We start from the raw sequence: 25,202 nt of genomic DNA on the forward strand, positions 1-25,202 counted from the left end.
TATAGCCCCCGTATAACAGTACCTCCCGATATTCTGTATTAAGATGGCATTACCCACATTTTTCTACGAATTTGTCTAACAATTGGTATTTGTAACGGTTCCATCGGAATTCGGCATTATGACGATTTAAGCCACATTTTCTGATTTTCAGATTTGTATATTTGTACTTCATAATGGGGTCTACAACTGGCGTCAAAACATAGTCCATATTGGTCCTAGTCACATTTACTCACGAAATTATGCAAAATTTGGTATTTAAGACTCGCAATAGATTACAATCGTTGTAGAATACATTTGTCAATTTATTTTCTATAGAACGGCTCCAATCATTATCCTACCCATTTTACTGGATTCTGTAGTTCAAAGTGGAACACGTTTGAATCCAGATACATTTGCATACAAATGTTTCTTTTTTACCAAATGGTGCAGGGTGTTAGAATTTCCTGTCGAACTTAATGACTTTTTACTTGTTATTGTTTCTCCTAAATCTCCTAATTAGTAATTTTAGTACCTAAAATAATTTCGAATGTAATCGTCGTAATCAGCTAAATGAAATTGAAATATTACGTTGTTTCGAAGTATTCTGACCTGTTTTTATGAAAACGGCGTTAATGTATTACCGGAGAGAAAACGTCAATATTTATTAAGGTACGTTTTTTTGGAAAAGCCCCTGTTTTCTTGAAATATTCCACGAAAATAATGAAGTATTCAATGGAGATAGTGCAGGTGTATCCTTAGATCATTTTTGGACTCTCTCTCTCTCTCTCTCTTACCTCAAATTCTCAAGTCTCAGGGTAAAATATGAGAATGTATTAATGCCTACCTTCCGCACTAATTTCAATTCGCCTACAACTTAAGTTGCATTCATCAATTCGAAACATCGCACTCGGGTTTGGTTTGTTTGTTTGTTTTTTTTTTAATTAAAAAATTAAATAGTTTTCTTTTATTAATTTATATATAAATAAAGGTTTTTCCAAAGAAAAATAAAAGTTTATTATCGATATTTTGGCATTTGCTTTAACAATTAGATATAGTTTATGTTCATATGCAGGTAGTATGTTCTAAGCACAACATCTGACGAGCTGCCTTCTATCCAGCCCCGGAACGGCAATCGAATAGAAAGTAGCGAGGAGAGTTGGTTGTGTGCGTGTGTGTATGTGTGCGGGCGGTCATGTCTGCACGGTGGTATCTGAATGATGATGGTGTTAGGATTCGGTTCTTTTTGTATAATTTTATTATTTTTTTTTTTTACAAGATGGAAAACATATTACAGAGAGACCAACAAATTTCGTTTAATAACCGGCCAATTCGGCGAATGTGGAGTCCATTTCATCGGCCAAAGACTTGTATCTGTCCTTGTTGATGCCCAATTCATCTAGGTTTTTGGAAAGAAAACAAAAGAAAAACAGATATTTTCAGATTAGAAAGGGCGAAAAGTAACAGAACAAAAAACAAACTTAGGTGATAGAACAACAGTAGACAACAACAGGTGTGACAAGAAAAGAAATTAAAAGAAAAATAAAAACACGCACATACACACACATAAGGTGTCAATGTGCCAGTGGTGCAGTTAGATAGTCGGAAATATGAGACGAGTCTTTTTGCTCGGTGTAACGGTGCGAATCAACACAACACTAATCAGTCACACATACACTTGAAGAAATGTTCCAACGAAATAAATGACGCATATATATGTGTGTGTATTTTAAAGAAAATGTATGGGGAGAGAGTGGGTGGGTGTCTGAGTATATTTTTGGATTTAGCAGCACAGAACGTTTAAATGTCAGCCGTGAAGGAGCATGGCTTTGGTATGAAGGATAGATAGTACATGGCAATGACTGACTTATTGTCCACTCAACATTGCCAGTATTTCGTGAGATCAAAGAACGGCGAGTGATTACGAGCATTTATGACTTGAGAAAAAAGGAAAAACGTACAAAAATCCAACATCAAGTTCTTAGCACGATAAATTGTGCAGCGTGCATCTTGTGTCGGACGGTGTATTTGTGTCTGTCTGTGCATGTGCATGTATGTGGGTGTGGGTGTGGGTGTGGGAGTCTGTGCCAGTCTGGGTGGTGCAGAGAATAGTTTATCCTTGGAGCTTGGAGTCAAGTTCATCCATCACATGCCACACAAAAACATAATACAAAATCGAACTCAACAAGTTATAGGTAAATAGGCTTACAAAACAGTTTCAAAATTCGAATGTCGAATTTAATCACCTCATTCGGTTGCTGACTTAGCTTTTGTTTGTGGTTTGTTTTTACAAGAAACGTAGGCAGGTCGATTTTTATATTCTTATAATAAACGCTGTTATTTGTCATTTTTTACAGTGTATTTGGTGTACGTGTGAGTGTGTGTGTGTGTGTGTGTTCTGTGTTCAACTGTACATAGAATACACTCGCAGAATAAAATGGGTGTTGGGCGTGGTTAGAAAGCACACAATGTGTTTTATTTCAGGTTGAAGTGGTGATGGCGTTGTTCGATTGGACCAAGGAGGTATTTTACATGGGGGGACCTGTGTTTTGTTTTACAGAAACGGGAGTCCGTTATAATGTCACTCCAATACAAAAAAAAAAAAGAAACAACGTAACGACGATCGTGAGAATAACTTTTTACAAAATTAAAAAGAAAGAGTGTTCCCACAAATCGCTGCTTGAGCTGTTAGAGGGGCAGTGTGGGGTTCGTGTGAAGAATTCGTTTGTTTTCCTTTTGGAACATATTTTGTTGAGTGTAAGTGTGCGTGTGTGTGTTGTGTCTGTGTGTTTGGTGTGAATATTTGAATAAATTTAATATCCAGTAAGTTCGGCGAAGGTGGAGTCCAAATCGTCGCAGATTGCTTTGTATTTTTCTTTTTCTTGGAAGAGACGGTCTGTAAGAAGCATTATTGTTGTTGTTTTAATATTATTAAGAAGCAGAGCATATTAAAATAAAAAATAAAAAAATATTTACAAAATAAATAAATCAACTATGGGTTAGTGAACATTTGAAGCGTTCAGTCTTTTCCATCCTTTGATACAAGTGTTAGGTAGGGGGTAGCTGGATATTGACATAAACATACCTTCTAGCCTGTCGACTTCCTTCTGGAGACGCTTGACGTGCTTCTCAGCGTGTTCGGCACGTTGTTCGGCTTCCTTCAATTTAACGGTCAAGGTCTTCATTTCACGCTTGAATTCCTCGACACGTTGGTTGGCCTTTTCTTCGGATACTTCCAAAGATTTCAAAGAGTTACCGACAACCTACAACACAAACACAGAGGAGACGTTACCGTACTGCCTTGCAGAGGGGTTGCCCTTCAGTGGTCTTCCTTACCTTCAATTCTTCTTCGAGTTCCATGATCTTGGCTTCGCCGGAACGTACACGATCTTCAGCGACTTCCAACTCGTCTTCAACGAAGGCCAACTTGCGGGATACTTCATCGGATTTGGTATCAGCATCTTCAGCCAACATACGGGCTTCCTTCAATTGGTTGGTCAATTGATCCATACGTTGCTCATCCTGTTGGGAACGGTTCTCCAATACTTGGCACATACTACGCACGGCGGAAGGGGGGAAGACATTATAATAGGTATGCGTGTGTGTATGTGCGTTGTACTGGTCCACTTACCGGTTGTTTTCATCAGCAGCTTGAGAAGCTTCCAACAACTTTTGTTGGGCGCTGGTTGAGCGTTCTTCAGATTTTTCCAAATCTTCCTCAATTTGTTGGACCTTGCGATTCAAGGTGGCTACCTCAGATTCGGTGGCGGTCAACAATTTTTCCTTCTCTTCCAATTCATGATTGGCCTTTTCCAATTGTTCCTTGGATGAAACCAAATCGGCTTCAACTTGGACCAACTTCTTTTCCAAATCGCGAACTTCTTCATTCAATTTTTCGCAACGAGCATTGGCGTCTTTAGCTTGATTTTCACAGGTATCGGCCTTGTCAATGGCGTTATCCTTTTCAAGCTTCATCGCTTGCATCTTCTTCTTGATGGCATCCATGTTTGTGTTTTGTTGTTTAAGCTACTACGGCAGGAAGGAGAAAAAGAAGATATACACTGTAAGAAAGAAAGAAAGGAAAAAATGAAACCAAAGAGATTCAATGATTAACACGTTCGATTTGGGCAATGGTAAATGCATGAATTGGAAGAACTAAGAATTTTACAATAACAACATTGTTGTAATTGTAAAGCGAAGATATTCGGGTTCTTCCAAAGAAATGGTTAAAAGTCAATGCAGATTTTACGAATATCCCCAAAAATTTGTTTTGGGATTTTAAAGATTAAATTGAAGAAATTAAAGATTGGAATTTGATTTTATCAAAATTATAGAAAAAAACGTAAAACTGATTGTCTCTAATACCTTATTAAATATATCTTTTAGTATAAATGTATGATTAATTTATAGTTCTGGCTATTTTAAATATATTAAAGTTTGTATAGCAATACAAAAGAAAAAAAAAACAATGTCTGCATCTTAATAAAGTTTATCGCACTAAGTTTGCAATACGCCCAACAAGTATTGAGAGAATAATAAAAATTCCAAAACTTGAGAGTAGTTTTAATGAGAATCTTTCAAAATCGACATACATGTATTTACGCAGTAAATTTTGCTAAGTCGTTCGAAGTGAGCATCAGTTTTATTAGTGACTAATTAGAGGGGTCTGGGTTTTGGGACGCATTGTTAAAATTAGCTAGAAAACTTTGTTCCGATTGGCCATTGTTGATGAAAAACTTTTCCAAAAACAGTGTTAGACATTCCATGCATATGCAAGTCTAGGTAAATATACCTATTATACATTTTTTTTTGAAAATTCTTCTGGCTATCCTTCTCTCATTAACAAAAATTAGTTCGAGTTCAGAATATGAAGCAATCGAATGCTTCCTATTTAGGTGAATTATGGGTAGGTGGGCGGTGAAAAAGTTTTATTGGCTGTCATTGTGTCTGTGTGTGTGTGCGTGTGTGTGTATTTGAAATAAACAAAGTTACGTGGCATCCATTATACATTTCACGAATCATAAAAGCTTCGTGGCTTGCCCACGCATTTGCCTCGGCACAACAATGAATGTCGGTGAATGAAACACACACACACAAACACAAGTTCACCCATACATATGCACATCAATTCTGGCGAACGATCTCTATAATAATTCGGTACCTTCGTGAAAGCTCGTTGTTATAAAAATAACTCCTCCACACGGAGAAAAAAATTAATTTGGAAAATATTTTGGCTATGTATGAAATTTAAGCTTTGTATTGCCTCATTTTTGCAGCACTTAGCACTACGTATATATATGTATATAAACGTGCGTAGGTGTGTTTATGATCATGTATATGTCTATATTTATGCAGAAAGTTTCAAAATATCAGACTGTCTCTGAATCTTTGGAAATCAGTTTTAAAAAATTTTTCGATTCGAGCGATGACGTTGAGCAATGATCCATGGATGTTCTAGTTTCAAATAAAAGAAATCATCAAATCTCATCGTTATGATAAAGCAGATATAGACTCGTTAATGTGAATTAGATAAAGAAATCTGTACAAAATTATATTATTTTATCATTTGTACAGTTTTCTTTAACTTTAATTGTATTTAAATTATTTTTAATTTTTTTTTTCAAACTTATCATATAAAAATTTTAATGATCATTTTCTTAATAGATATTTTTTTGTAATTTTGAAAATTTTCCAAACACCCACTCAAAAACAATTAAATATTTGAATTAATTTTCATAACTATATAATAATATGTTAAAAATAGTAAATATTTCCAATGTTAAGCATTCTAATTGTAATAGAAAAATACTGTACAAATATGATTTTAGTGATATTTTATTTAAAATGCTATTTTTTTGCATTTCATGAGCTTTCTGATGGTAAAAAGGTTATTTGTAGGGAAATCTGTGTCTGTTTGAATTTTTCATTTTTTGATTAGTGGTGGGTGGGTGGATGGCTTTCGACTCAAGGCTGAATAGAGAACGAGAAAAAGCTCATTCAACGCCTAGGTATGGGGAATTTTATGAATTTCCCCAAGACTCTTGGCATAATAATAATTTGTGCATCTGTGAATGTGTTGAATGTATGTATGTATGTGTGTGTGTGCGTGTGTATTTTCATGTTGCCTCTCAATGTAGTTGTGCAAATTATACTGTTGTTGTTGCTTTTGCTGTCGCTTTTGTATTTGTCTTAAACACACTGACATCATTACTTTCAGCCGAAATATAAGCATGTAGGTAGGTATGAACTTTCAAAAAGCAATATTCAGAAAAGCGATTCGGTTACAAATTCCTTATTTGTAAGTGATAGAAATATCAGCAGGTGATGTATTTTTCCGAAATGCGACAGTAGTTAATAATATTATTTGAATTTCATTTTTTCCAATTTGAAATGAATTATTTTCATTTGTTCTTCTCGAAAGTTTATTATGTCATGAAACGCACTCTAACGCACACACACACACATTTTTACACATTCAGTCATTTTCTATTTTATTCACAGTTTTTGATTTCATTTTTTTTTTTTTTTTCAAAAAAATCTACAAAATAATTTGAAATATTTTTCGTTATTTTAAAACACTCGCATCTTTGAATTTATTTATTTTATATTTTTCAGTTTTTGTTTTTTTTTTTTTTTTTTTTTAATTTTTCACAAAATTATTATTACGGTTATATTTCCTCTTCTTATTGAGTATGAATATCCTTATTTTTTTTTCTTTTTGTAAGTGAAAAACAGCGACTAACCTTAGCGTTCCAAACACACTATACGCTGTCGAAACCCCGAGAACACTGATGCAGACCAACTTTTCGACCACACAAAGCCCCGGTCGCGCAAAAAAGTTTACCTACACACGATTTTTTTGTTTGAAAATCTTCACACAAATACAAAAATAATTTTGTTTTGATATTTTAAATAAAAAAATAAATTTCCCCCTAATTTTTATTTCGATCTCTCACTCTCTCTCGATCTCTCGCCTATTTTTCCGCTACACATATGCATGTCTGTGTGTATATTCATCGGCATTCTAATAGCAATTTATAAATCCCACAAGGTGCCCATAATACCAAAAATTTCCCACTGCAACTACTCATTTTCCTGCTGTTGTGCACAGACATGTCATTGTGTTTGTGAGTCCAAATATACATACTCATGCATGTATACATATACCCACACACATGCCGCAAAATGTCCATGTGAGTGTTACCTTCTTTCTTTTGGACGTTCTTATTCTTATTTAGAAGATCCTCGCACACTCTCCTCAACATATTTATGTGCTCTCTCTCGCTCGATGTCATGTCATTTCATCTCATCTCATCGCGATCTCTACGTCTGCTTTTCATTCTAAATATTCCGTGTGTATCTATGATTTTAAAAATAGATCAATATTGTGTGTATAAGTTTTGAAATTTCTATTAGAAAAAAATTTAGCCAGTCTATTTAGTATTTGAAGTATTTGTTCATCATCTTCTTCTTCTTCTTTTTTCTGTTTGGAGCAAAAGTTTTCAATTTTACGCCTCATTCAGAGACACACACATAAACATAGAGATATTTCACTACGAAAAAAAAAAACTAAACCAACTGAAAATTTAGGTCATTTTGTAAAATCTTCTTGTTTTTTTCTCACATTGTAAAAAGTTACAAGAATTATTTGAACAAAAATGAATTTGAGAAAAAAAAATAGAATGGATTCGTTCAGCTGTAGCTAAAACTAATGTGGCAGGGCGTCTTACAAATGTTTATATCAAAAATATACTATTTGGAAATTTGATCTAAATTTGTGTTGGTGGGTGTTTTCCAAATTTTATCATAGAATTTTTATATTCATCGAATAATGTGGGTGGTTGTTTGAAAAAGAAAACAGCAACAACAACGAATGTATACAAATTTTAACATATTCCACCAATTAAGGGTAATACGTAATCATAATCCGCAAAAAAAATATATGTTTGTACATATATACACATGTGTATGTATATGCGTGACACTGGAGAATTTCTATACAAAACCCACATACATCTGTATGTATGCACAATGTATATCCTTGAGCTGAAAAGTGTGGAAATTGTTCAAAATGAATCGAATACTAATGCCTTTTGTTTTAAATATCACGAAAATATTTTGACCAATATCTGTGCAATTTGCTTAACAAAATTATTACAGTTTTGAAATGTCAGTTTCTCTCCTATTCGTTAATAAAAAATATTGCCATTCTCGGTTTTTAAGAATTTTGCTACTTAATAATAACAACAACATAATATAAGAGTGGAATAATAAAATTTTGAACGAAATTGGAAAGAAGTTAAAAAGAACTGAACGACCAAAAATCGTTGGATTTAAAACTCAAAATCTTAGAGTGAAAATTTGAATAGAATCTAACAAAAGTAAAAGTGAAAAGACGTAAAACGCTTTTCTGACTGGCTTCTTCGTAGAGGAACAAAGGAGCTCTAGGTTGACTTAGTTCAACGTCGGTCCATAATATATACCCTACGCTCCGTTGACGTTTTATGAAGAATCCAGCCGATGACTCAAGCCAGGCAAAAAAGCGTTTTATGTATTCTCACACTTAATTCTATTTTCTTCCCATACTACCGATAAAATTTTAACTAAATTATTAGATGTGGGTGAGTTAAAAAAAATGCAACAAAGTCAAACGCTATAATTTTTAGATATCTTAAATTTTATTGAATGAAAGAAAAAAAATGTTGGAAATAGCATCAAATTTTATAATAATTTTAAATTTGTTCGAATTGGTCACCTTTAGCACGAACTAGGACCTCATTCCCGGCGAAGCGCTTGTTTGAGGTGATCGACACTTTCGTATTTTTTAGTGCCAACCTTGATTTCCAGACACAATAGTCCAGCGGATGGGTATCCGGAGAAGTTGGTAGCCAATGTACGCTGGAAATGAAGCGAGGAACTTCATGTTGTAACCTTTCTTGGGTGGTGTGTGCTGAGTGTAATGATGCTGAGTCCCGCTGGAATGTCTGTGTGCCCAAGGCTTTAATGCATCCTCTAAAATATTTTGAGATAAAATTCGGTATTTATTCTGATGCCATGATCGATTAATACGAGCGGAGAGCAACCATCGGCTGTTGTGGCGGGCCACACCATCACCATGGCCGGCGCTTGAGTTCTGATGGTCAACCGAAGGTGCACATTTTCAGCTGACCTCTTTGGCAAGAAAACACGATCATTTTGTTTGTTCACAAACTGCTGGACAACAAATGTTTTCTCATCGGAGAAAACCAAATTCGCAGTTCACCATTTTCGGCCAAGCGAAGCAACTCTTTAGCTCTTTTGAGTCTATTTTCATTCTGTTGCGGCGTAAGTTCTTGCACTTTTTGGAATTTTAATGGTATTTTTTCAATATTTGGCGAATGGAATATTGCGATATGTTCAACTCACAAGTCATTTTTCGGCCACTGCGACGCGGGTTTCAATCAAGTCGCTTCTTCACCTTTCGAACCATTTCTGCTGATGTTGCTGTTTTCTTCCGTCCACTTACTTGACTTTGGGGTACGCTACCAGTATCACGGTAACGAGCTATGGCACGAGACACTTACGATTTATTCACATTTAAATGCTGGAGAGCTCTGACGATAGCCACTTGTGGTTTTCCAGCCAAATATAAAGAAATCCCACTATCACGCTTGAATTCCATCACGAATAACTTTTTTCCGGAAAATTCTCACCAAAGTACTTTAGTACGCTTGTAAATAATATAATGAGCTGTCACTGGAATAATTTTAACAGCTGTCGGACGAGTGGCTAAGAAATGACAGCAGTCTGAAATTGGTTGCATTTTTCATCTCACCCGTATGTTTTTGTGTTAAAGTGTTGACCTCTTGGTTGGGAGGTACTACATATCTAATTTCTACATGCTGGCCGAAATATTGTAATGTTAAAATTTGTAGGAAAATCATTTTTGAAATATGGAGGTGTAGGTTCCGGAAGCAGTGGGACGATATTGTCACACAAATACTACGAGGAATACTCCTCTTATGTTCTATGAGATATTTGTTTTTTTTATTGGGGGTTATTTGTGTGTGGAACTCGATCTAAGTTTAATAGAAATATTACGACGTGCTAACTCTGGAGGAAATCGGATATTCTCTGGCACATCAACCAGGCGGACGAACATAGTGTTTAACATTTTTGTTCTTCTAGGAGACCACACCAAATTATAAATAAAAAAAAAATGAAAATATTATGAAACAATAAAACAAATACCGTATCCCAACACAGATCGTTTTATAGTAAGGGTTTTTGTTGTAGCAAACAAAATCGAGGGAACTGTGGAGGATTGGTGGCTCGTTCTGAACAATTGGTGAACATTGAAATTTGTCTTAATTAAATTAATTAAAAGTCTTTATAAACAAGTAAAAAAGCAGGTTTGTTTGGCCGGGCCGAACTATTAATACCCTCCACCATTTGGAAGGAACTTGAAAACTTTCAAAAAAACTTGAAGACGAATTTCCAATTCCAATTTTGAAACAATTCCGGTGAATAATGTTGCTAAAACCATTAAAATACCGAATATCGGGATGTACCGTTATATGGGGGGTATACGGAAACGTTAACCTACATACGATTTTTTTTCATAGGCTGTAGTACCCATTACGAACTTTAAATACGAAATTTGTTACAATTCCGGTGAACAATGTCATAAAAATACCGAGTATTTGGAGGTACCGTCATATGGGGGTATAGGAAGACTTGGATGTGCATAAAAAAATGTTTGTCATAGGCTGTGGTACCCATTACGAACTTCAAATACGAAATTTGAAATAATTTCGCTAAATAATGTCGCTGAAATCATGAAAATATCGAATATCGGGAGGTACCGTTATATGGGGGCTATATGATAACGTGGACCTGCATACAAAAAAATGCCCCATTTACGAACTTAACCTGACTACTGGTTAACCATACATGTTTAGCCTTCTATCTAAATTTTTCGAAAGATAGTGTGATAACAACAGACAGACGGACATCGCTAGATCGTCTTAGAATTTTACGCCGATCCAGAATATATATACTTTGTAGGGTCTATTATAAATATTTCGAAGAGTTACAAACGGAATGAAAAAGTTTATATACCTTCCATAGAATGGTGGAGGGTATAAAAAATGAAGGGATTTGACTATTCTGAAAGAGTAAAAATAGTATGGCATCCCAACAACTAAATACCACTCTGGACAAAATCTAAAATACGTCCGTATCTGCACATTATAACTCCCGAAGAGAGTTTCCGATCTGGTACAATCGGTCCAGATTTTCGAAAACAATGTTTTTCTCTCATAAAAACACAGAAGTATACACTCAGCTTACAAATCCTAAAACAAAACTGGGAAAATAGGTTAGTAAACCTTTCATCTAAAGTACTTCTTAACATCCAAATTTTAAAAACCTATATATATATATATATATATATATATATATATGTGTGTGTGTGTGTGTGTGTGTGTGTCGTGCGGTACCGTTATATGGGGACCGATATGACCCATCTTCGAAATTGACCGGCCAACCTATAGCTTCCTATCTTTATTCGTTTTGACTGTGGCGTAATTACTACGTATGGGCGGATGGGCAGGGCTAAGTCGTCTTAGAATTTTACGCTGATCAAGCATACATATACTTTCTTGGGTCTGAAAATTATTATTTCGATGAGTTTCAAACAGAATGACGAACATAATATACCCTCCATACTCTGTATGGTGGAGGATATAACAACTAATCTTACATTTTTTGAAAGCGTGCCCCTTCGTGAAGAAGTAACCAAAATAGTTGGCTGATATTTTGCATTGTAAGAGAGAAACAAATATTACGATGTGGAATGCTCGGATTAAATCAAGGCCCAAATAGGACAGGAAGACTACTTTTGACAACCATTTGAAAATAAACTTAGTTATATTAACTTTGACGTTTTTAAATGTTAAATCACAATATATATTCTCACAGATAACGACCCTATCAACGGGATTCAATTGTGGACTTTTTAAACCCGTTATATTGCCATTTATATTCCTTCAAAATTTATTTCCCAATCAAATTAAACGGATATAACGCCAGTCTCGTTAGACATATTATGTTACCTATTTATTGTATCCGATTGGTCCAAACTTGGTACATCGTAATATTATTGTCAAACCCCTTCTGGTACCCCCACAAAATGTCAATATTTTCAATGAAAATAATTTACTACACAGAAAGAGAAAGGATGTTCCGATTTTGTTCCAACTTTCCGAATCTTAATATTAGCATCAGAGCTAGCTCAGGTAATAAATAATTATAACTGTTATAGAATTTGAAGTAAGTGTCCAAATTACACACATCACAATATTTTTATTAACCCAAGGTCCGATGTAAAGATAGAATATATCAGCTCATCCATCTGGTATCTCCCCCACAAAGGCTCAACCCTTTAAATCTCTTTCTGAGTGAATTTATGCATGTTCACCTGTATTAAGAGCACAGGTCGAATTTTTAGCCAATACAATTGATTTTTTTTTCTGGAAGGAGGTCTACTTAACCTAAATTCGAAAATATCACAAATTGTACTCCAGCACTTGGCGTGCATATTTCCCAGTTGTACAGTCTACGTCCAAAAAAGGGCCTCATACCGAATTTCAGATATTTTACTCAATAAGAAGCCCATGGGATTAAACTGTTAAATGATATACATTGAATTATGTTGTTATATTGTTTTATACCCTCCACCATAGTTTGGAGGGTATATTAAGTTTGTCATTCCGTTTGTAACACCTCGAAATATACATTTTAGACCCCATAGAGTATATATATATATTCTTGATCAGCATAACATTCTATGTCGATTTATCAACGTCTATCCGTCTGTGGAAAACACTCTAGCTTCCGAACTAAATGAAGTAGGTTGATAAAATTTTACTCAAATGTGTATTATGTCTGCAGGACTTTTGGTATTGAAAATGGGTCATGTAGGTCCACGTCTTCGTATAGCCCCCATATAACGGTACCTCCCAATACGCGGTATTTTGATGATTTTAGCGACATTATTTACCGGAATTATTTCAAATTTGGTATTTGAAGTTCGTAATAGATACTATACAGCGTAAAACAGAAAATTCTCTGTGCAGGTCTACGTCTAGTCCCCATATAACAGAACCCCCAATATTCGGTATTTTGATGATTTTAGCGACATTATTAACCAGAATTATTTCAAATTTTGTCATTGAAGTTCATAATGGATACTACAGCCTATGACAGAAAATTGTGCGCGCACGTCCTTTTTTAACCCTCATGGTACCTCCCTATATTCGCTATTTTGATGATTTTCGCTACATTATGAACAAATTTTTTTCAAGTTTCGCATTTGAATATTGTAATAGCTTGTGACAAAAGTTGCCTATGCAGGTCCAAGTCGTCGTATAGACCCTAATATACGGCTACATTCGGTATTTTTAAGATTTTAACAGAATTTTTAACGGATTTTATTTTTTGAAAATTGTTAAATTTGTATCTAATGGTGGAGGGTATTCAAAGTTCGGCCCGGTCGAACTTTCAGCTTTTTTACTTGTTTATACCTTCCACCTTGGAAGGAGGGTATATTAACTTTGTCATTCCGTTTGTAACATCCCTAAATAATCGTCGTAGACCCCATAAAGTATATATATTTATATATTTGTCAAAAATTGGTATTTGTTGGTCATAATGGGTTGTAGCTTCGGTGGCGAAACATTGTATGTATTGGTCCACGTTTTGGTATAGCTCCCATATAACGGCATTTGCCATACTGCATTTTGATAATTTTTGCGACATTTCTTCGCGGATTTGTCTAAAAATTGATATTTGTGGGTCCTAATGGGTTCTAGCTCCGTTAGCAAAACATTGTACTTATAGCCCCACATAGCGGACCTGATATTCGGTATTTTGATGATTTTTGCCACATTTCCCCACGAAAATCTCTAAAAATTGGTATTTGATGGTCATAATGGGTTCTAATGTTTCCTTTACCCTAAGGTGGATGGTATTAAAAGTTCGGCCGAACTTAATGTTTTTCATTTTTTTAATACCCAAATAAAAGACAATGTTTATTTAGAAAAATACTGTTTATTTGTAAAAAGTGAACCAAATGATACGCTAATAAAAATGATTTTCTTTATTAAAAGCTATAAATTGTTACATTACATTAATTTTTTGGTATTTTCATCCTAAAAAAGGCAAATGAACGATCGATATATCGCTAACGCAAACATCTCAATGGTGAGTAGGTATTTGTGGGATACGATTTAGGAGTATGAATGTCTCAAATGATGGTGCAGCGGTACATAAACGAATATAAGGGTTGGTGGGTCTAACGTATGTGTGTCGAAAGATTTGGACCAGTCGGACCTGGTTTAAGTAAACTTATAATGGGATAAGCTAAAATGATGAATGTACTGTATAATTGTCGTTAGTAGGCAGATATTGTTAGTTGTTTATGTATGTGTGTATGTGTAAAATACATGTATTTTGTTATGGAAAAATGTGGAATGCAACGTTGTCCTTTGTAAATACATATTTTTGTTAAATACATTTGTTTTTTTGTTATGAGTACTTTTTTCTTTTCCCAAAAAGGAATTGTTGTGTGTGTGTGTTTGTCCTTTTCAATGTGTATTGGACGATCGCTCGGCGCCTGATTGCTTGGTTAGTAGTTGTTTAGTTCGGCATATTCTAGTTCTTGGGCAATTGTTTTGTACTTCTCTTTGCTCTTGCTAACTTCCTCTGCAATAAAAGGCAATAAATGCGTGAGTAAAAACGCCAACATTTTCTTTTGATATGCAAAATTGTATAATGTTTATTATTATATACTTTTATGTATGTATGTATGTTTAAAAAAATAAAATAAAAAGAAGATTTATTACATTTCCGATATACACCAGAGGGTATATCCTTGGCTGATAATGGTACTGGTGATTTTATTACATTTTAATTCACATATAAAGTGTAAAGTAAAATATCGTTTGAGTTGAAACAACAAAATCCAAAAAGTGCAAATAAAAATAAATTATTAAATACGGGGGGTGGGGGTTCTAAAAACGCTCTAAAGTCTACGATTCAAAACTGCACTGCCGTTACAAAACAGGACACACGATACGCAGGTGACTCAGAGCATTTAGACATCTTAAAGTTTCCGAAATTATTCCTTGAGGATGAGTTCGACGAAGGCGGTGTCGAGATCGTCTCCAATATCCTTGTATCTTTCCTTTTCCAAGACAAGGTCGTCTATTTTTTATGGTTAAGAAAATAAAGAAAGAAATAAAAAATAATAAAATAAGTAAACAGAAGTCGGAAAATATAGGAAGAACAGAAAAACATGATTTCCCTCACGAAGAAACTCTCACTGTCACTAAACGCAGATACACACACGGAAGCACAAACATAGTTCCAGCTTGACATACAAATTACCTGCTGCAATGTATGTCTTCAGCTAAGCAGCGGGAGCAGCATCAGCAGTAATGGTATCGGCAGTTATGGCGTTTTATGGCTTTTAATTTGAACGATTGTCTCAAACTTCGTTCAAAGTAAGGGCTGTTATTTTGTTAGGATTTCATTAAAATAGGAATTTTTTCTGTGCGGCGTCATGACATGCAATCAAAGCTTACAAAAAGAATTTGGCAGTATTGTTTTAGCGGTTGTGGTGTGCGCGGACAAATATTTAATCGAATTTATTTAGGACGCTGGAGCTTCCGCGGGCGGTGCGTCCGCAGGAGCGGCAGGTGCTTCAGCTGGAGCTGGTTCGGCAGGTGGCGCTGCCGCTTCTGGGGCTGGGGCTGGAGCAGCAGCATCAGTCGGAGGAGCTGCACCCTCAGCGGGAGCAGCTGGTGCTGCCCCCTCAGCCGGAGCTGCCCCCTCAGCCGGAGCTGCTGGTGCTGCACCTTCAGCTGGGGCGGCTGGAGCTGCACCTTCTGCTGGAGCGGCTGGTGCTGCACCCTCGGCTGGCGCAGCTGGTGCTGCCCCTTCAGCGGGAGCGGCTGGTGCTGCTCCCTCAGCTGGGGCAGCTGGTGCTGCACCATCAGCGGGTGGAGCGGCACCTTCAGCAGGTGGCGCAGCACCTTCAGCAGGGGCAGCGGGCTCGGAACCAGGTGGTGGAGGTTCATAGTTTTTAACGAATGGTACCTCAGCACCTTCTGGAGGAAGATCAATAGCGTACTCAAATGGTGGTGGAGGTGGTGGTGGTGGTGTTGGCTCCTTTGGTGGTGCCGGTTCAGGTGCCGCTTCGCCTGCGCCTGGCGAGCCTGCAGCACCTTCTGCCTTAGGCGAACCTCCGGCAGCGGCACCTTCGGCAGCAGCTGCAGCCTCGGCTTCGGCAGCAGCAGCGGCTGCTGCAGCTTCCGCCTCAGCTTTAGCTGCCTCCGCAGCAGCAATTTCTTCTGGAGTGGGTGTGGGTAGTTTCGGCGTAGGTGGCTTGGGATTGCGTGGTGTGTAGAACGGTTCCAAGCCGGGAATCAAATCCATGAACGCCTCGTCCAAACTATCACCAATCAGGCAGTAACGCTCCTTTTCAATAATGTATTCGTCTTTGTGTTTTAGTTGGAAAATGGATATTGATTTGAAATGAATAGATTGCAATGAAAGAAAACTCAATAATAGAAAATAGTGCATGGAGATAGTAAGAAGAATAGCTTAGGAATCTATCTAAATCGTATAGACAAATATCCACAAGAAGGAGAAGATAGAAGGTGGCGGGAGAGGAAGAGTAAGAGGGTAACAGTAACATTGGCCCAACACGAATGTGTATGTATGTTGCGAAGAACACTTAGGAAAACAGGATTACGCCGGACAGGTGTTATCAACACATGTGTGTTTTTTTACTCATAAAGGCGGATGATCGACACTGACAGTTAGTTAATACACACAAGACAAATCCTCTGGATTCAAAGTCAGGCACGTGCTCTCGTTTTGTTTACATCCATTTTTATTGCGGAATTCCAGTTATAGTTTACAGTTTCTTCTGCGAAAAGGCACAAATATATTTAGGCGGGTGGAGCGTCGGGAGCTGGAGGTGCTGCAGCACCCTCAGCAGGTGGAGCAGCGCTCTCAGCGGGGGGAGCAGCAGCCTCGGCAGGTGGAGCAGCACCTTCTGCGGGTGGAGCAGCTCCTTCAGCAGGAGGAGCGGCACCTTCTGCGGGTGGAGCAGCTCCTTCAGCAGGAGGTGCAGCTCCTTCAGCAGGAGGAGCAGCTCCTTCCCCTTCGGCAGCAGGTTGTGGTGGTGGCTCTTGGCCGGGCTCATAATTCTTTACATACGGCACTTCAGCGCCTTCTGGCGGCAAATCAATGGCATACTCAAATGGTGGTGGCGGGAGTGGTGTTTTTTCTTTAACAGGCTCTGGTGGGGCAGCTTCGGCGGCAGCACCGTCAGGCGCCGCAGCACCTTCTGGAGCGCCTCCTTCGGCTGCAGCAGCCGCAGCAGCTTCTGCTGCAGCTGTGGCTTCAGATTCGGCGGCTGCCGCAGCTTCTGCTGCAGCTTTAGCGGCTTCGGCCGCGGCAATTTCTTCTGGTGTTGGTGTTGGCAACTTGGGTGTCGGTGGCTTAGGATGACGATCATTGTAAACGGGTGGCATGCCCATCAAGTCGACAAACGTTTGATCCAGCGAATCGCCAATGATGGCATAATGTTCCTTTTCGTAGATTATCTCATCTGTTGTGTTGCATTTTTCAGAATGGGAGGGTTTTATGATTTGTGGTGGTGGTGGTGGTAACAGTTTATTTTTTCGGGGAGTTGATCGCACGCAATATTTTTTTATTCAAGAATTTGGTTTTGTTAGCGTTAGTGAGCGTTATTTTGGAGGCGTAGCGGAGGTAAAAATAAGGCACAGATATATTGTTTTAAACAAAAAAGAAAATAAATATTCAATTAATTGAGAAGGAACAGCAGTGGTTGTTGCTTGTAAAATAAGAAAAATGTCAATCTTAAAAACAGCTAATATATTTATTTATGTTACGACAATCGATCGCTGGGGAATGCAGGCAAAAATTACGTAGATGTGTGATCCAATAACAGTTCAACACTTATGTTTGTGTATCTCAATCAATTACATGGACGAACGATCAGTCGGTCAGTCAGTCGGGCGGTCGGCCAGTTAGCCAGGCAATGACTTGGCAGTTAACTGGGCTAACTTTAAAATGTCTTCTCTTCTATCGCGCGCTTCAGAACAAAATGCTGTTGGTGGTTTGTGCAAATTGCAGCGTTTTCTTTGTTTTTAATATTTTATTTTGTAATAGTAGTTATATAATATAAATAATTAAAAAAGAAACTGTAAATTATAGAAATATACTATATATTGTCTTTTTTTGTTTTGTTTTGTTTGTTTTTGTCGCAAAATAATTATTTTCATTCTTCTTCATGGGCATGTAAATTTTAAAACGAAATACATTTGTAAAGAAGAAAATAAATACACAATATTACATATCAATTTAAACAAGTGTTTGTTGTTGTGGGTTGGTATGTAGGCAGGTATGCTCGAAATGAATATAATGCTTAAAAAAGGAATGCTAAATAAAAGCTTGTCGTAGAGTTAGTTTTATAAATTTGTTTTCTTTTTAGAAAAATTTTGATTTTTTTAATTGAAGAGCTTACGAAATATTACACAATCGTAAAAATGCAAAGGATAGGATCTCTTTTTACAACATTAACATTATTAATACAGAAGAAAATACATACAATTCTTTGTAGAAAGGCGATTTTGTGAGAATAAAAACTTTTCTCTTCATTCTCGAAGTTCAAAGAAAAGGTGATTTATTCAGAATTGTTAAGGAAGGTTTTACTGGCAATATGGATGTAGAAAGAGAGAGAGGAGGAAAGGGACATTGTTATTATGTTGGATAGATAGAATAATGGAATGTTTCCTTAATATTCCTTTTTGTCTTTGATTTTTTTCTTAGATTAAAATTTAATGAGGGGAATGATGCTGATACTTGAATGTTGGGGTTCTTGTTGGTTGTGGAAGCATTAACGTCATAGAAGTTAAATGTATTGGAGGAAAACTAAGTCGCTTGAGTTTATCTTAGTATGTGTATGGAATAGTAATAGTATAATTCAGTTAATGGACTATTTCTCTTCTTTAATAACGGACATGTCTCTGTGCATGGGGATGTATGAACGACATTTGTTTTTTTTTTTTTGTTTTTGTTCCCCTCCTTTTCGTTTGTGGATTCTCATTTGTTTGGTGATGGTGTCTACACAACAATCCTTGCTGTATCAAATGAGTCCTTAGGCTAAGTAGTATGGTAGTGTTTTTGCTGTTCTTGTTTTTGTAATTTTGTTTGTTTGTTTTTTTTTTTTTTACTGTAATTCAACTTCGACTATTACATATTTTGAATATCATGCAGGGTGGCCTCCATTTCTTCTTGAAGCAGTTTGTTCTTGGCCCGTTCGTTCATCAAGTCATCTGAGGCATTAAATTATTTTTGATTGTCACACAACACGGGGGGTTAGCATTGGCAAAATTGGGCGGCACAACAATAAACAACACAGGATTGGCGGATTGTTTGTTGGTACCGTTTTGTTTTAGTAAAAAAATGTCAGAGAACATTTTGTTTAGGCAGGCAGGCAAAATAAAAGTTTAAGCGTGTAAGTAACATAAAAAAAAACAAAAAAGAAAATAGAAATTAAAATAAAAAATTATTCAATGAATAAACGAAAACACAGGGAAAACAAAAAAGTGATTAACATTTGACCTAGACTTGAGCGGATATAAATCCATTTCATTTAAAATAATTTAATCTTCTAGCTCCTACTTTGTATGTATTTGAGAAAAAAAAAACTACAAATCTATTTGCAAAGTATTAACTGATGCTTTAGCACTTACCTTCGAGCCTGTCGACTTCCTTTTGCAACTTTTGAACAGAACGTTCGGCGAATTCAGCGCGAGCTTCAGCCTACACAAGGGGGTAAGGTAAGAATATTTTTATTAGTTTCCGTTCAGCGAAAGAGAGAAATAAGCGTGATAAAACAAAGACAATTGATTTCGTTTTTTTATAATGGATATTCGAATTAAGTCGAAGGATCACATTGTCTTTGTTTTCATGCCATTTTGATTAAGAAAAAATAACATAAGCTTCCCAAAAATTAAATAGAAAATTGTTTATACTACCAAAACCAGCGTTAAACACAAAACATATTCTCTTTTTTGCATGTTTTGTAATCAAGGATTTTACTAAACTAATCGTTTTGAATTAACAATAAATGCGTTGTTCTTTCATCACACTGGGAGAGGGTCGAGGTTGGTTGGTTGGTTGGTTGGTTTCATGGCATACAGATATGTATGTAGTATATGTTAGAAAATAATAATAAATGTTAATAGTGATTTAAACAGAGGTGTACTTAATTAAAGCAATATAATAATCAGGCAAGCATAAAACAAATCCAGTGCAATCCGGAATAAGTGATGGTAAATAAGTCTAAAAAGAAAGTCCCTCAATTTGCCCCATCTTTCAAAAACAAAATTTCCCATGGATTTTTCATGATTGCACTGTACTAATAATGACTTTTTCATTCTCTAGCTAGAGTATATTAATTTAGCTTTAATTTTCAATGATAAAACCCAAACGTTGTGTTAATATTACCCATTAATCGTACAAACATCGGATATGTGGCACACAACTTTAAACATTCTTATATTCTTTTGTTCGATTTGGGCTTTCGGGCGGGCATTTACTTCCATTGTAATTTCGACTACTGCAAATAACTACTTCGCTAAGCAAAGTTGTTATACGCTGAACTTAGCGATAATACCACACACATAGACTTACAGCCTGCAAATTGTTTTTGAGATTATTGATTTCCTTTTCGATAAGACTTTGCGTTTCACGGGCCTAAACAAAAAACATGAGCATTTAAAAAAGTTCTCATTTTGGCGTTTCTCTTTCTTTTTCTTTCTCTCAAAGACTACCATTTTTGAATTTGTTGATTTGTCGATTTATGTTAGAAATGATTTGCAATAAATGCACAAAAGGTTGTTTTCAATTTTATATGCCAAAAAGTGTACGTTTTGCCAAAAACACATTCCTCAATCGGTAGAAGAACAAAGAATATGCAAAATGGGTCAACTTTGGTAAATACTCATGTTTTGTCTTGACATATTCTTTTTTTTTTTTTTGGTTTCGTTTGTTTCGGTTCTAGGGCAGCGCGCGTCAATTAAAAAAAGAAAATATCGCATTGATTTGTTGTTTGATTGCTTGTTGTGGATAATCGACTCAACAACTGCCAATGGAAATGCTTCTATGTACATTTTGAACTAGTAAAATTGAGAATAACAATTTGTGCAATTTAATATTTTCTTTCTTTAGTTGTGTATCGAAAGCAAGGAGGCTACTAGCTAGCTAGGCTGGTGTAAACATGTGAGGACTTTTTCACACTACTTTAAGACGTTTTTAATGGTTAACATTTGTTTTAGTATGGCTTGTTTCACATAATGTAGTTACCCCATCACCATTCACAATGGAAACACTTGGCTTCAATTTTGTAATACCTCTTTTAGCTGATGATCCAAAAGTCTGAGCTGTGATTCTAAAGTTTCTTCTTTGTGTGTAGCCTTTCGTTTGGTGATGGTGGTGGTTGGCATCATTTCAGTTCATAATGCAAACGATTCGATTAACATTTCAATTTGGTGGTGGCACGGGCAGGCATTCAGGCAAGGAGCATTGTTACCAAAAATTCATTTTGGAAGGGGTTAATAGAGTTTGGCATGCAAAATTGTATAATGTTTTAAGTGTTAGAGCGTTTGCATTATTTTTCCATTATTATCGTGAATTAAAACAAAAGAAAATGCATCAATCAAAAAAGCAGCAAACAAAATATGAAAAAGAAACAAAAAAAAGAACAAATAACATTAAAAACAAAATTAAAAAAAAAAAAATAAAAAATAATCAAAAATTAAAAAATAATATTTTGAAGGCATCTCTTTAATTAACCAACAACAATAAAACACACACACACAGTTGATGCTAGAACATTTAAACCAAACCCCTAGACTTTGAGACCAACTCCCTTTACATAGGCAGAGTCATTGTCGGCGTCTTTCGGTGCAGATCTTTTCTTTTCAAAATTAAATAGCTTTTTTCTGGGAAGTCTTGTTATTTTTGTGTTTCGCTTTCGCGTGTAGCAAATCATATTTTCTTACGAAAAGAAAATACTTTTTGCTCTCTAAACAAAATCGTGTGTAATTTTATTTGATTTTTATATACCTCCTTGAGACGGGTGTTCAAGGTCTTGATTTGGTTCTTGTATTCTTCCTCGCGTTGGTTAGCCTATTTATTGTTGTTGTAGTTGTACGGACGCATGTACGGCATGAAGGGCAGTGATGGTGTGGTGGCATTTGTATAATTATGTTCGAATTAATAACGCCAGCATCATTACATTGTTCAATGTTAATGCAAGTTATATGTATTTTGGGATGGCAGGGGGAGGGGGATTGTTTGTAATATATTACATAGGGTGTATTGTTGTAGTGGGTTGGTAGGTTGGTTGGTATGTGAAGAGATGTAAAAAATTGTTGGTTTTTTAAGAGAAATAATAAAAAGATTATTAAGAATATATTCTTGAAAGAGAAATTTCATTAACAGATATCAAATGTCACGTGGACCTTCGATAAAACACAGTACACACACATATATACAAATACTAACCTTTTCTTCTGAAACTTCAAGGGATTTCAAGTTGTTACCAACGACGCGGAGTTCTTCTTCAAGTTCAACGATTTTGCTGTGGAAATTCGAATAAAAATGGTGATTTCAATTAATTTCGATATTCAAAATGGAAATGTATCAAAGGAAAATTATTTCAAATTGGTGCATTGTTGAATGCAATTTGAAATTATTTTCCTTTCCATGTCATTATCATGGATGTAAGAACAGCAAGAACAACATCAACAGCATTTAGGTTAGTCAGATATGCAAACGATTACAAACCTTTCAGCTAGTTCAACCTTTTCTTCAGAACGTTCCAGGTCTTGTTCCATGAGAACTAGTTTTCTGGCCACCTTGTTGTGGGATTTTTTGTTTGTTTGTGGTGGTTAGGCATACACAGAGAAACAAAAACGAGCGAGTGGGCATTCATTCAAGTATGATCCAAAAATTGGCGTAACGTTTAAAGTTAGAGGTTGGTTGGTTTGGCAGGATATTATAGCATTAGGTTATTATAGCAGCGTATTGAGCAACAAATCATTGGGGAAATGAGAAAAAGGAAAATATATGTTAATAACAGGGGTTTTCTCATTTTGGCGGCATAAAATCTTTTTTTCTTTGGTAAAAAATGTGAATGTTTCTGATTATCGAACATTGTGATCGTAACGACAAACATTACCAAGCAAATGATAAGTGTATGACGAGACTAAGTCTAACATTTAACTGAAACAGAACATGCTTTATAATTATTCTTCTTCTTTTTTTGCAAACATAAACAGCCAAAAAAATGCCTTGGCTGCTTCGCAACAAATTATTCACATTTTTTACAAAAGTTTAAACATGATTAACTAGCTAGCTAAGTCGTCGTCTTTGTATCGTCTTTGATTTGTACAAAATTTGTTGTTTGCTCTTTTTGAGGTTAGGTTTGGCGTTTTTTTTCTCATTTTTTAGTATTTATAACAATAAACATTTGTAGCAGGCGAAATAACACAATATTTAACATAAAAGAAAAAACTCGGTATAATATTCGGCTCTTCGAAAAAAACATACTTTTCTCCTTGTTCGGCACGTTCTTCAGCACGCTCCAAATCAGCTTCAACCATGGCCAATTTACGGGCAACCTTTTGTGTTGTGTAGTATTTGAGAAAGGTATTGAATTATTTCGCACACAACCCATTTTCGTTGGAAGGGAAAGAATTGAAACAAAAACATATATTTATGAGTTTACAATAGACTTCAAGGGGGGTTGGGTGGGTGAGTTTCTTTTGACACAAAACACTTATTCAGAGATACAGAAGCCGGCTGGCTGTCTGGCAGGCGAGCGGTCGCACAGCAGTATGCACTGAGACACTGCTAGCCGTTGTTTAGCACACTTGTCAACATTGTTTGCAGGTTCTTTGACATGAACTTGTTAATAGGCATTAGTAGCTGCGTTTCGAGCTTATCTTCGTTTGTATCGCTCTTGCTCTGCGCATCAAAGTAACAAATGTAATATATACAACGAGAAACAGGGGAACATCATAAAACTAACACATAACTAAAGAAAACTTGTGCCTCAACAATTGATTGAGTTTGGTTACAATTATGGCAATTTAGGAGCAATAATATTAAATAACTTCTTCTATCGACATAGTGCACAGCACATTGGGAAGCAAAACATTTTTTTATTATATTAACATTCTTGTTGCGATACTGATATGTTTTTATTTATGTAAATGTGGATAGAAATTTTACCTTTCGAACAAAAAAAAATAGGAAAACACATGTAAAAGTTGTAACGACGACAGTTGGCACACCCAGTGCCGAGTCGCCGCCACAATTTACATATGTTACACATAAAGATCGCTTTGTCTACATCAAAGCTAACAGCAGATAGATCCAAGTCATATTAACAATTCAAAGACGAGCAAATTTGTATTGCTGGAAATAAGCCAACAATCTTAACGGACTATTTTCATGAATTAGGTCATGATCTTTTTGTTTTGAAACGAAGAACAGTTAATACCAGCCCAAACGTCTGTTAATACATCATAGCAAGGCAATAATAGCCGTAAAAATATTTGATAGAAAGGTATTGGTTGATGAAACAATCAATGGGGTATTTTTTAATTTTGAAATCACAAATGAATCACATCTTTGAAGATGACTGACTAATAACAAACAAAATTCCATAATTTAAATGTTTGTTTTACCAAAATTTGCCCTTGCTAAAATACTTTATGAATGACTCTTGTGGTTAGTGAGTCGAACGTACAAAGTATATAGGCACATACATTTGTACATTAGTGTGGATTGGGTGTGATTGATTTCGAAATCAATCTAACATGACCCTGTTTTTGGCAATAAAATAGTTATTGAACTACTTTATTTTCAATTTGGATGCATTGAAAACCCCATGTTTGTTATGTTACCCAAACAATTGTTAGCAGCAAAATTGATCCACCCTAATGTACATACATCATATATGTTGATAAACACATTATATGCAGCACTTTACGTTTCTCTTCGCTCTCACATGTCGTTGGGCGCCAAGACATACATGATGTGTATGTACGTACATATGTCATGCATGAATCATA

At 35.9% G+C, this 25,202-nt stretch overlaps 2 protein-coding genes and 1 long non-coding RNA gene across 29 annotated transcripts in view; 1 reads left to right on the plus strand and 2 right to left on the minus strand.

Annotated features, from left to right (window-relative positions):
* Positions 1 to 926: 926 nt before the first annotated feature.
* Positions 927 to 6,878, minus strand: LOC101897741 (tropomyosin-2). Of its 2 annotated transcripts, none has more exons than XM_005181011.4 (5): positions 6,720 to 6,878; positions 3,608 to 4,037; positions 3,313 to 3,532; positions 3,062 to 3,239; positions 927 to 1,375 (listed from the first exon to the last, which is right to left on the minus strand). In XM_005181011.4, the coding sequence occupies exons 2-5, from the start codon at positions 3,979 to 3,981 to the stop codon at positions 1,293 to 1,295; spliced, it is 855 nt and encodes a 284-aa protein (XP_005181068.1). In that variant the 5' UTR covers positions 3,982 to 4,037; positions 6,720 to 6,878; the 3' UTR covers positions 927 to 1,292. The 2 variants fall into 2 exon arrangements, with proteins under 2 accessions (XP_005181068.1, XP_005181069.1); XM_005181012.4 differs by lacking the exon at positions 927 to 1,375 and adding an exon at positions 2,701 to 2,872.
* Positions 6,879 to 9,672: 2,794 nt separating this feature from the next.
* Positions 9,673 to 10,216, plus strand: LOC131800610 (uncharacterized). Its single transcript, XR_009341466.1, has 2 exons — positions 9,673 to 9,832; positions 9,891 to 10,216. It is a non-coding gene; the product is annotated as an uncharacterized LOC131800610 (long non-coding RNA).
* A 4,367-nt stretch (positions 10,217 to 14,583) lies between these two features.
* LOC101898358 (tropomyosin-2) overlaps positions 14,584 to 25,202 on the minus strand; it is a 28,959-nt gene continuing 18,340 nt past the window's right edge. For 4 of the 26 annotated variants that reach the window (XM_020035890.2, XM_011293201.3, XM_020035887.2 and 1 more), the window contains 6 exons: positions 23,674 to 23,744; positions 22,627 to 22,702; positions 22,186 to 22,248; positions 19,809 to 19,878; positions 15,406 to 16,517; positions 14,764 to 15,222 (listed from right to left, as the gene is read on the minus strand). In XM_020035890.2, coding sequence (XP_019891449.1) covers positions 15,670 to 16,517; positions 19,809 to 19,878; positions 22,186 to 22,248; positions 22,627 to 22,702; positions 23,674 to 23,744 — 1,128 coding nt within the window. In that variant the 3' untranslated portion in view covers positions 14,764 to 15,222; positions 15,406 to 15,669. Of the gene's footprint in view, positions 14,722 to 14,763; positions 15,223 to 15,405; positions 16,518 to 16,892; positions 17,639 to 18,167; positions 19,389 to 19,808; positions 19,879 to 21,470; positions 21,534 to 22,185; positions 22,249 to 22,622; positions 22,703 to 22,908; positions 22,980 to 23,673; positions 23,745 to 25,202 lie in introns of those variants that run through there. The other 22 variants (XM_020035891.2, XM_011293195.3, XM_011293199.3 and 19 more) reach the window with 17 other exon arrangements.

The sequence above is a fragment of the Musca domestica genome, unplaced genomic scaffold (assembly GCF_030504385.1).
Source record: "Musca domestica strain aabys unplaced genomic scaffold, Musca_domestica.polishedcontigs.V.1.1 12, whole genome shotgun sequence".
NCBI classification, from domain to species: domain Eukaryota; kingdom Metazoa; phylum Arthropoda; class Insecta; order Diptera; family Muscidae; genus Musca; species Musca domestica.